Source organism: Lynx canadensis, chromosome D4 (assembly GCF_007474595.2).
Source record: "Lynx canadensis isolate LIC74 chromosome D4, mLynCan4.pri.v2, whole genome shotgun sequence".
NCBI classification, from domain to species: domain Eukaryota; kingdom Metazoa; phylum Chordata; class Mammalia; order Carnivora; family Felidae; genus Lynx; species Lynx canadensis.
Window position 1 is genome coordinate 62,025,389 of NC_044315.2, and position 12,602 is coordinate 62,037,990.

A 12,602-nucleotide genomic window follows, 5' to 3' on the forward strand; every position below is an offset into this window, starting at 1 on the left:
TTGGATCTAAGCATGTTTTACTCCTAAGGGAAATTTTCCTGTTTTAAATCTTTGAATCTTCAAAAAAGGTAACTTAGGAGGAAGGTTTTTTGTTTCATTTTGTTTTGTTTTGTTTTTCATCAACCTCCACATGACACGTAAATGCTTATTTGGATTTTTCTTCTCTTACAAAGTAGTTCATTTGGAGAATAATATGTTTGTATGTTTGAATGGATTTTAGTGTGAGATCCTTTTTCCTATAAAGGTGCCACCCTTTTATTACCTAATAGTTAAGTCGCCCCCCTTTTTTTTTTTAAATACAAGTGAATTTGTGCTTTCAGCATAGTTTATCAGACACTATTAATGAGCCACTATTCAGACAGCAAGGCCGCAGTACACGGGACCCTGATTACAGGAATTAAAGTACTGTGTATTGGCTGACTGCTGCTCCCCAGCAGGACTGCTCACTCACAATTCCTTTGCATCTAGTCTCAGCAGGAGAAGATTGACAGCATTGAAGACCATGTCAACAGAGCTGCTGTGAATGTTGAAGAGGGAACCAAAAACTTGGGGAAGGTAAGATTCTGCTCCTGCTGACAAATCAATGGTACTCTGGCTCCCAGGAATCTCCAGTATTAACCCAATTGATCTGCTCTCTTTAATGTGGAGGGAACCAGCAATTAAGGAAGTAAGGAACAAATGACACATAGGTAGTGCAAGAAATCAATGACTGTTGTAATATTTTACTCTCAAGATTCATTCTGTCGGGAGAGAAATTTTTCAGAGAATAAACCAAAGCCCCACTAGAAGGCATTTTGGTGTTATAAGGACATATTTGCAGAAGTGCAGGGAATGAAGTAGAGGGTTGCCAGAATCTGGTAGGGGCAAAAGTGTAAGGATGTGACCGTACGGGTAGAATGGGACCATCTGTTTTCCATAGAATATTGCTTTTAACCCCAGGTATACAGCATGGAATAATCTCTGTGCAGCATAAAAGCTTTGGGGGTATCTATAGCAGCTGAAACTGTTGAAATAAGCCTGCTAGATAGTTAGTGGATTGATTGTTTTGCAAGTAAAATCAATTTGTAGCAGTCCACTTTTTGTAGCTCATCTCTCTGAGTTCTGAGATCAGGAGCAATTGTAGTACCTGTGGAACACTTCCCCCCACTCCCCAATCTCTAGGGTTAATTATGTACCAGGAGTTAAAGAGGCATTGCCAGGAGTAATGAGAGGAAAATGCACATCACCACAGGCAGATATTCTCAACTCAATTTCTAAATTGAATTTTTTTTTTTTTTTTTTTTTTTTTTTTTTTTTTTTACAGGCTGCAAAATACAAGCTGGCAGCTCTGCCTGTGGCAGGTGCACTCATCGGAGGAGTGGTGGGGGGTCCGATTGGCCTCCTTGCAGGCTTCAAAGTGGCAGGAATTGCAGCTGCACTTGGTGGTGGGGTGTTGGGCTTCACAGGTGGAAAACTGATACAAAGAAAGAAACAGAAAATGATGGAGAAGCTCACTTCCAGCTGTCCAGATCTCCCCAGCCAAACTGACAAAAAATGCAGTTAAAGCCCAACTTCAGTCTTATTGGCGCCAACATGTCTATCCTCATGAGGACCTTTGCTGCTGTTGGACACTCAGTCAGTTTTGGAACATGATTATATCAAGATAGTGGCTGTAGATGTTCAAGTGGGATTGAACTGTGATAAGTGGATATATTTTGTTGTTTGCTGGAGTGTTAATGGAGATGTTAGAGATTGAGGAGCCTGGGATGAGGGTGTGTAGTGTTGTCGGGTAAAGTTTAAAGACTGCCAAGGAGCAGATTTTCTGCCTGGAAATGTGAAAATTGAGCTTACAACTCTGATAAGGACTTGAGATGTATGGACATGATGGGTTATGGAAGACTAGTTTATTCTATAACCCTGACTTGGAGACCCTAAGGTTAAGTATCTTATAAATATGTTTGTTTATCTCCCAAACATAGGAGATTATTTGGCCCATTAACAAAGAAAAGAATGGGGAGTTTAGGAGCCTTTCTTATCAAATAAGGAAGTCGGGATCTCACGAGGGGGAACAGGTGAGCTACATGGTGGAGTCCGTTTGGTGAACCTTATTGCAGTTTGGTCACCTGTATTTTCTGGTGACGGACACTAATAGTGTCAGAAGATGGAAAGAGAGGTGCAACGTCTCTTTCAGGTAACTTAATTTGTGACACTGGCTTCTTCTCTGAACTCTTCTTTCTGTCTCTCTTTAAATAAAGAACACAGAATCTCAAGTGGTAGGAGACTATTAAGCCAGTCACTGAGCTTGCTCTGTTAGTCTGTCTCTTAACACCTCAAAGATCCAGTGGCCTCTGCCCTCCCTCCCTTGTAATTTTGAACAGTTCTTTGACTTGTGGGGTGAATTCTACCCATGTGTAATGAGGACTTTTCTCATAATCTGCTTTCTTGTACTGTCTCCCATCTCTGTTTCCTTCCAGTCATCCTTACTTGTAACCTCTAGGTGAAAGAGAGAAAAAAAGGGAAGAGAAATCTCCAAATATTTCCAACATTGTTAGAGTTTGAGGTAAAAATAAATAAATAAATAAGCAGAAGGTAGGGGGACACCAGATCATTTCTTAGGGACGTCTTACAATTTCAAGAGACTGATGTCCCTGCCACACAGGGACTCTCTGACCCTAAGTCTTTCTAGCTGGCCCTTGGAGGAGGGCTTTCTACCTCACTTCTGTTACTGCCATCCTTTTCCCCAGGCTCTGCTGTCTCCTGTGCTTTCCTTTACTTTTCACAGCTGCTATTTCTTCCCAAGAATGGCGTTCTTGCCTGCCTTTTCTCACATTCAAGATGATAGACAAAGCCTGGTGCCAAGACTCAGTCCTCACGAAGGATTTGTGGTGCTAATCCCAACAGAGCAAGCATGGCCCAGCCTAACCTAGTGTCTGTCTTATCAAATAGCAAAGAGATTTTAAATTTGGGAGAAAAGAATTCAAAATCACAGGTAGCCTCATTCTGCACCCCCAACTCATTTGAAATAGGAAGGAACTTCCTTTTGCCTTAATTTTTGCTGTTTTCTGAGAGCAGAGGAATGGGCACCTATACCACCAAATGTGTGAGCTCGGGAACCAGATTCCTCAGGTGGTTGAATGGTTTATCACTTCTCTCTTGTTGAGTTTACTCTTAATAATTTTTATTAATTCTACCTTTTACTTCTTTGTCTAATCTAAACAGACCTTTCTCTCTCCCACTTTCTTGACGGTCACTAATGAATCTTTTTTTTTCCCTTTTATTTAAATGCAAGTTAGTTAACATATAGTGTAATAATGGTTCAGGAGTAGAATTAGTGATTCATCACTTTACATCCCACTCACCAATGAATTCTAATGAAGAGAAAGCACCATTTCTTACTGTCATTCAACAACTGGAAAATATCAAGTATTGCTAACTGTTGACTTGTATCTTTAGTATAATGCCAAGAAGGAAATGCTTTGAATAAGTGTTGGATTCTAATCCAGTATTTGACATTGGATTCCTGTAAGGTTGGGATATTTGGAACTCCACCTTTTTAAATATTTTCTGATCCTCGCTGTCCCTTTAACAGAGGGTATTCAAACCAGAATGAGGATCAGAATCACCCAGGGTCCTTGTTTAAAACAAGATTGCTAAACTTCAGTCCCATAGGTACTTCTAATAATGGCCAATCTGGCCTGGCCAGCCAAAATTACAAATTTAAGGTAGAGTTACATCAAGATTGAGCTGTATCATTGAGTTCTGTAATTTCTAGTATTCTGCCCTTCATTGTGGCCCAGTCTTCATCTCGACATATTACTCCCAATCTGCCAACCCGCACTTGGCTATGCGTTTTAAGCCCACCTGCTGAACAGCACCAGGGACTAGTTTTACACTGGAGCTGGAGGAGGGAGGAGGCCTGTAACTGAAACTCACATTTCGTCTGGGGATCTCATTTGTACTCCCACTGCATGTTCCCATATAGACCTTTGGTTTTCAGTAGTCGTCAGGATCGGAACATTACTCTAGCAGTCTTCATGTTCAGGCAAGTTACAGCCCTTTTAAAAAGTTTTACAATTTCAAATTATTTAGAAATTGTATCTAATTTCCCCATAATAGAACTTAATAGCTAACTTTTTGTAGAAATTTCTTGGAAGTGTTTAATCAACCTATAAAGTGTTTAGAGGTATAAATTAGACAATATGACACAGAAACCAATCTTAAACTGAATTTAATGCCCTACAGTATCAGATTAAGTTCATCTTCTCTGTGATTCATGTCTTATTTTTACTAGATCACATTAGAAGATAAGGGGCACTTTGATTAAGTTCTTAAAATTTACAGAGGTACCAACTTCCAGTTATAAAATAAAGAAGTCACTGGTGAAAAGTACAGAATGGGGGTGGGGAGAATGTACTGAGGCTCATTTGGATAAAGGCAGTGCTCCTAAAGACTGTTTTTCCTGAAGACTTTTGTGATGTAATAATTTGAGAATTTCTCTGTAGAGCAGAGACTTTGAAACTTTTTGGTTGTAACTCACAGTAAAAAATGCATTTATATCAAAACTCAGCATATACATAATGGAACGACATCGTGTGTAGGGTACTCTGATGCTTTTTATTGTTTCAGTTTTTAAAATATGCTGGTTGCAACCTACCAAATTGATTTCATAATCTACCAATGGATTGTGACCCTTAGTTTGAAAAGAAGAAAATACCTAATGGAGGAACTGATATTTATTGAATATCTTTTGTTTTCCAGGCACTTCACTAGGCATTTTACAGGTAAGGACACTGAGTCTCAGAGATGTTACATGATTTGCAGGGGGGTATTCAGGTGTAAAAAATTGAAGCCAGGATGTTCACTAGGTCTCTTGAACTACAAAAATTTCTATTACTCTCCTACTATGCTACTTCTGTATATAAAATTGAGGTAGGCCATTCGTCCTGCTTCAGCCAAACCCCAATTTATTCTGTAAGGCAGGCTTGCTGTGAATTTACATATGCCATTCGTTTGCAGTGGGGTTTTTTTTTTTTTCCCTAATCTTTTGTCACAAAGTGTCCCACATCCTCAGAGTTTTCAATAGTGGCTGATGCAGAAGTACCCAGTGCTGAACTTGGTCCTTAGACTATGAAATTAAAAATGTTTCCATTCCACCTGCACATCCTACAAATTTTCTTGTATTCCATGGGTTAGAGCCATCTCTTAAGCAGTGCTTTTTGATATTAACAATGAACTCTACTGCAAAATCTATCATAACTCATAGGATCAAATGATTACTCTCCTTTAAAATGGTACCCTTGGGAGGCCACGCACTTACTATAGTGACGCTAGTATTACTTAGAACATTTTTGAAACTTGTCTTTTGAAATCATGTCCAAAGACATTTTATCAAACACATAGAAAAGCCACCTCGGTGTTTATTAGTCACATATTACACTCCCTTGTCCTTATGACCTTTCCTCTCTCCCTTTCTCAGTTTTGCTTTTCTTCTACTGGCTTAGCTCTCCTACCCACCTATTCTGGAGCTAGTAACCTAAGGATGCCCAGAAAGGGGGTGTGCTGGCCAGAGTTCCTGGAGCAAGAACTTGTAGTTTTTATTGATGCTGAATGCTGCAAAGGGAGAATCCTATGAGTCCAAAAACCTTTCTCTGTGGGCTGCCTGCCTGCCTGTAAGTGTCCTATGTAGTTTGCACAGGAGTAAGGACTGAATACTGGTAATATCAATCACAGGAAGTTGAGGAAGCCTGAAATATACATAAATCGTGTATAACATTTTCCTCCAGTGAAAAACAGAAACCAAACCAACCTATGCTTTGTGTTAACTTAAAACTGAAAGGTCTTTCTCAGGGCCCCCTTTGCCCTTCATTGCTGCCACTTGAAATCTGGGAGGAAGAATGATGAAAAGCTTGGGAAAAAGGTTCTCCTGTGAAATGGACATGTTCTTCTCTTGTAATCAAGCATAACATGGCTTTGGCTCTCAGGTACTTATGAATGTTAGACAATGTTCGTAAGTAGTCAGAGGACTCATAAAAGGTAGGAAAGCTTCCCCAGTAGCCTAAGATAATGTAAACAATTGAGGTTCTGTTTGTGTTTTTAAACAACACTTCGTTTTGTTTCTAGCAAGTGGTTCTCACTATTTAGATTCATTAATTTGACACCATTTTACAGAGAAACTTCTTGGGTATTATAAATAATCAGTGGCAAAATGTCCATATGTTATCCACATTGCCACCCTCGAAGAAATTATTTATTTTTGGAGATAAAAAATATTTATGTGCAAATTTAACAAAAGAAATAAATTGAATAAAAATGTAAAAAGGTGTCAGAGGCAAATGATTTGCCCAAGATCAAAGCTAGTTAGCACCACAGCTAGAATTATAACCAAGGTCTAAGAAAAAAAATCCTCAAAGTAATTTAACTGAGGTTTTGTTATGTCATATTAAGTTGCCTGCTGAGGCTTATGGACTTTCAGACCAGCTTTAACATTCCAAATCAGGCAATAGCAGTAGTGAAAAGGAAATTGGGTGGGGAATCAGGAGATCAGAGGCTAGTTTTGGCTTTGTCTCTTGCATAGTAAGCTTTTTCTCAGGGGTGCCTGCCTTCTCCTGCTCCAGCCAGGGATTCGCCAACCATAAACCTTAGGGGTTAGTAACTTGACTCTCTGCATTCTTTATATATAGCCACTTACTGAGTCTTGTCAATTCTACTTTGAATGTCAGTTGCATCTACTTATAAATATATTCATGGTCATCACTCTAGTAAAAACTGTATTTCCATACACCCCCTACCTCATTTTCCCCAACTTTAAGCCATTCCTCACATCACTGCCACAAGAGTGAGAACTAGGTCCGTCTTCCATTTTTCTGCTGATTGTCAGTGGCTCCACTGAATACTTGATAAAGTTCAGACCCCTTCGGTTGGCATTCACAGCTTGCCATATTCCGGCCCCAGCTTTATCTCTTCAAACTCAACTACTCCCCATCTGACAATGCCACTGAGAATCAGACATTCCACAAAAATGATTTTAAAGTTTTTCTGTGAAGTTACAAACTGGCAATAAACTGTTTACATTTGTCCAGACGGAAATAATTTCTGTAATACTACATTTTACAGAACTAGTTAGCCCAAAAGTTGTTTCTTAAGGAGAAAACCTTTTGTCCCCCCAGAAGGAATTATATTCAGTTTCTTAACCTCCAAAACAATGTCAGTCCTGTTGCCTGTGTATGTCATAGCCAAAGCGGGGGGTTTTTCTTCAGCAACATAGATACTCCAGGCTTGAATGGACCATCGTCCAGCTCCTTTGAGAAACTTGACTAATAAATATTTGAGAAAAACAACTCAAGAGTACATGTTATTCATACATTTCTCAAGTACTTGAGATTTTCTTGTATTATGGTTAATCATTAAAAAGATGTTTACCTGGGTTTTATTAAATCTCCTAAACATAGTTTCCATTTTATTGTTAAACCCTTGATGTTAGCAAGGGTCAGCACAAGAAAAGGCCCAATGGTGAGAATTTCTACAAATTCTGTAAAGCTTACTGAATTCATTATGTTGTTGAGTGGTGCTTGTATAAGGAAACATGCAATAAAATTCATTCAACAAAGATTGGACTGAATGCCTGTTATGTGTTGAGTACCAGGGCCATATATAGAAAATGTAGAATCTACCCTTGTGAACCATTCTGGCTAATGAATTCAGATACATAAAGCAAGAAGTCACAGTAACACATGGTAAGTACCTTAAAAGAGGAATGAACAAAGTTAAGACGGAGTGATTTGCTCTGCCTGGAAACAGGAAAGGCTTGGTGGGACATGTGTTACCTGAACAGTACCTGCAGGAAAGATATGCCTGACTGAAGACAGAGTTGTGGCCTTTGAGGTGGCAGAGGAATTGCATGTACGTAAGGCTGAAAACATGAAAGAGCATAGTGTGCTTACAGAAAACCAAGGAGTTAAATGTGAGCGATGAAGCTGGTAGGATGGAAATACAGAGAGAGTGGTATTATATGTGTTTTTAACTTAATAATTCTTTGTTTAAAGGAATCAATGGGTTGCCTTGATTCAGATCAAGACTGTTACAACCCTCAGAGTTCCTCGTTTTGCCTTCCTGGCCAGTGAAGTTGGTAATAAACCTCACCTTTGCCAGGGTTCTCAGTGTATGCAGCCTATTTGCTTTTCTTTCCCACATGCAAGAAGTGATTTGTGCTTTCTTGCCTCTCTGCTGTGAGATCCCCTGCTTCATATTGAATGCCTGCTTTCTTCCTGTCCTGCTATTCATTCCATAAATATTTATTGAAAACCCCCTGAGAAATAGTCACGAAATTTACCTTTGACTGTCCAAGACTTTCATGGTCCAGTTTTCCATCTCTATTTCTTGATCACTGCAGTTCATTGGCTCCCATTTTCACTTGGGGCTAATTCTGCGATGTTCTACAACTTCATAGTCGTAAACATCTATTGTCCGTGGTTGTTGGATCTCCCCAACTAGACTGTAAGCTGCTTTCAGGGCAGGGACTTTGTCACCTGCTTCTTGGAGTATTTCATGGCATGAAATACAGTGATGAGAAGGAAGAAATGATACACACACACACACACCAGTAGTGACTTCCAGATGACAAATGATGGGCTCATAGTACGTGTGCTGCTCCATCTTTCAGGGATATGTATGGAAATGTGAAAAAGCCTTCTAAGACCTTTCAAACCTTTGCTCAGTACCACTTTTGTATATTAACATAGGAATGAGGGATGCAACAGAAGAAATCTGGAAAATACCTCCAGCACGTGGGAGCCATGAACTGAAAATTTCAGAATTTGGAGGTAAAGGTGTTTCTATTTTTCTAATTAAAAGTCATGACTTAGGATATAGGACCTGAATCACTGAAGAAATGGTGTAGAAAAGTTGGGTTTATCTTCTTTCTTACCGTAGGATTGATGGGGTCAGAATAGTAGGCACCCAAGAAGGATTTATAATCTGATGGCCTAGTATTGAGACAAAGTAGAAGCAAGACTTTAATTGCTGTGAGGCAGAGATTGGAATTCAAAAAGGGCAGAACTGAAAAGAGGTAGGCATGTGACAGGATTTTGACCAAGGTCTCTAATACCCAAGTTCTTGTACTTTACCCACCAAACAAGCCTCTCAGTGAGTTGATAGGGAAGAAAAGGAATAAAGTGCTTGGCACTTACTAATTCCCCATGGACATTAATTCCCTTTCTTTCCTCCCTAGGTTTTATTGTTCATAACAGTGGCCTGTTATTTGGGTTAGAGTGAAGGTCAACAACTTGGGACTTCTTTAGCCTTCCCTTCTTGAATCTCCCCTTCCCTGTTGATACCTTGCCTATCCTACAGGGTGGTCATGAAGATTAAAAGTATTAGTACATCTTAAGTGCCTAGAATGGAGCTTGGCTCATCATAACTGCACAAATGTAAGTGGCAAGTGTTATTGTAATTGTTATTTTTAACCAAAGTTTAAAGGAACAACACATGAATGAAAAAGTATCATGGACCTGTAAGAATAGTGTTAGGGAGCCACCTAAAATGAGTGGAAACTTGATGGAAATACCAGGAATTCTTAAAAGGACTTTCTAAAAAAAGAATATGGTGTGGGCACCTGGGTGGCTCAGTCAGTTGGTTAAGCGTCTGACTTCGGTTCAGGTCATGATCTCACGGTTTATGAGTTGGAGCCTCGCATCAGGCTCTGTGCTGACAGCTCAGAGCCTGGAGCCTGCTTCAGATTCTGTGTCTCCCTCTCTCTCTGCCCTTCCCCTGCTCTCTCTCTCTCTCAAAAATAAATACTAAAAAAAAAAAAAAAAAAAGAATGTGGCATAATGATGACAGGTGACTGGTTGGGAATAAATCTTTTTCATCTCTGATAAGAATGATATCCAAACATGATAGGGTGATGATACATCCCAGTTTACCTGGGACAGTCTTGATTTGCATCTGTTGTCATGGTGAAATTATTACTAGTCCTTCCTTTCACTCTCACATGTCCTGGTTTGGATGATAAACTTACATGGTCACCCTATTAATAAAGGCAATGAAAATAAGTGCAAGGTTATTCCCTCCCTCCCCCTCAAAAAAAAAAAAAAAAAACTTTTAAAATAATTTGTTGTTTCTAGGCTTAGATTTTAAAAAACATCCTCCTAAGGTTTGTGGGAACTGTGGATGTGATTATAAAGTACTACCAGTAATCTTGGGGGAACCAGAAAATAGAAAAGGCGCCAGAACACTGAACTTAGGCAAAATTCTAAAATTTAAGAGGTAAAGTTCTATTTCAGAAGCCACAGACCAGGTAATTTACTTTATAATCTAGAAAAATTCTGAAATAGACTGTTAAGCAGTGTCTTAAATCAGAAAGTCATGCTCATTATGAAGATAGGAAGAATTGATAACTCAGAATAAATGCCCTGTTCTATTTTCCTCTCTGTGTGACAGCTAGGGATGCCCTCTTGGGCAGTGGTTACGGCAAGAAAACAGTCACAGTACCAGGCTTCCAAGACTGATCTGATCCTCCCTATGGCATGTGCAACTTTACACATGGCATCAAGAGTGGCCATACAGCTTCCTATCACCCACCCCAGTAAGTAATATGAGACACAGCACAAGATAGGCAAGTACATGGTCTTTTACCTGAGTGGCCCAGACCTGGAAACAACAGGTTAGCAATACCTAGCAATGCTTTGCTATTACAGTAAGATATTAATAGAGAAAAAGGACAGCTGCTATTAATTCTCTTGGCAGAGTGCATTCTAGTTATGATGTTTTCTTGTCCTTTGTTCATTTATTATGGAATTTGGCTTTTTTTTTTCATCATAGAATTACTGATCTTACAGTGCTCCAGGTTGCTGGGAATACAAAGACATGAGTTCCTGCCTTCATGGCATTCACATGGTGATAAGACAAAGGGATACATGTACTTCCAACAGTGTGTACTAGACTGGGTATTCTAAAATACATAAACAAAGGGCTGTGGGACCACAGTGGGTGAGAACTGTCCTGGGCATTGGAAGATGCATAGAAAGAATTTATTAGGCAAGGTAGGGGGGAGGAGGAGAGACGAGGACATTTTAGAAAAGCAATTTGTAAGCTGCGCTTTTCCTCTTCCTCTCCAAAGCCTAAGGGCAGGCCAGTCCTCCCCAGTGTGCTCTGTGAGGGAGCTTTGGCACTTCAACTAAAGGCCAGGCTTGAGCTGTCAGCATATGGATTCATGTATCTTCTCATTCTGATTCAAGTACAATTAAGTAACATAAAAAATAACATTAAAACTGGAAAAGCTTGTTACTGGTCATCTGGATTCAGAGTAAAATGTTCACACTATGATATTTATGACAAATTGAATTAGTAAGAAGTCTAAAATATAGAAATATTTTATAAATATAGTTTTATTACTTGGAAATACATACAAAAATTCAAACACAGCTAAAAAACAGTGGCCAAGCAGAGGTCCTATCCAACCTGTTTTAATGAACACATAAAACAGTTGTCATCAGCATAAAACAATTTAAGTTCTGAAACAACTTACTGTCTTCAGGGTCTGTAAATATTGGGCTTAAAAATTGACTACTGTTTTCTTATCACCTATTTAAATCTTTTCTCCAAATATAGACTATTTAAACATTTGTTTGGTTCAATGAGATGTTTTATTTAGAAAAATAGCTAAAGCCATTTAACTACAATTATTTTGAAAACTGTAATACTATTCATTTCCAGTCTTCTGTCACCTATACATTCTGCATGATTTCTCAAAAATCTCCAGTAGTTGCTAAAAGAAAGCACTTGTAACTTCCAGCAGCTCTTTGGGACACTGAAGTTTGGTCTTAAGAGCCCTGACATTTTTAGTTAAGGTGGCAAGATTGTTTTTATTTCTCATTTTTGCTTTTTTGTTTATGTCATTTTAGTTTGGCCCCGCTAGCCTATATCTCATCAGAGAAAAAATAGTGAGTTATTCTGCTTTTCTTGATTATTAATCCATTAAACTCATCTATTCTTTTTGCCCCCAGGTTTTTCTTTTTTTTAATGGCTTCTTGGCAACTTTAGCACTTTCTGCAAATTTAAGCTCATCCTGAGATTTAATATTTCAAAACACTTTTATATTTCACTCTTTTTGGCCTCTATCATGCCAGTTTTTCCTTCTTTTGTATGTGACCTTTGGCAACTTCATCCTGGAGCTCTAGGAGATGGCTTAGATGCCTATTCTCTATCTTCCTCTCTACGTTCATTTAACTATTTAAAAAATGTTTAGAATTTCCTCTAAAGGAAATTTTCATCCTTTTATGGTCCCCCTCAGTACTAGACCAATTTTTGAAAAACTTGAAAAGGTAGCAGGTTGACAAGAAGAAGGGACTGCTTCTAGTTTTCTGGTTTTGCGACTCAGCCGTTCTTTAGTCTTGGATCCTCCCCCCTCCCTTCCCCAGCTGAGGAGCCTCAGGCCCAAAGTCTATTCGATAAATGTAATATCCTCTGACGCAGAGTTCAGATGGGAAGATGGGTAAGTTGTGAGTTCTAGATTCCTGCAAGTTCTCTCTGTACATCCAGCTGGTGACAAATCCCTGTGGAATCTACATGTTTGCCATCTATTAGATCTGTTCCTATCTCTGCCATCACTCTTAGTTCAGGCTATT

At 39.0% G+C, this 12,602-nt stretch overlaps 1 protein-coding gene across 1 annotated transcript in view; it reads left to right on the forward strand.

The window, feature by feature from the left end:
- Window positions 1–7,587, forward strand: part of STX17 (syntaxin 17) — a 65,206-nt gene extending 57,619 nt beyond the window's left edge. The window contains exons 7-8 of the mRNA XM_030294438.2: window positions 469–555; window positions 1,304–7,587. Of these exons, the coding sequence (XP_030150298.1) occupies window positions 469–555; window positions 1,304–1,543 (327 nt within the window). The 3' untranslated portion in view covers window positions 1,544–7,587. The remainder of the gene's footprint in view (window positions 1–468; window positions 556–1,303) is intronic.
- Window positions 7,588–12,602: the final 5,015 nt, after the last annotated feature.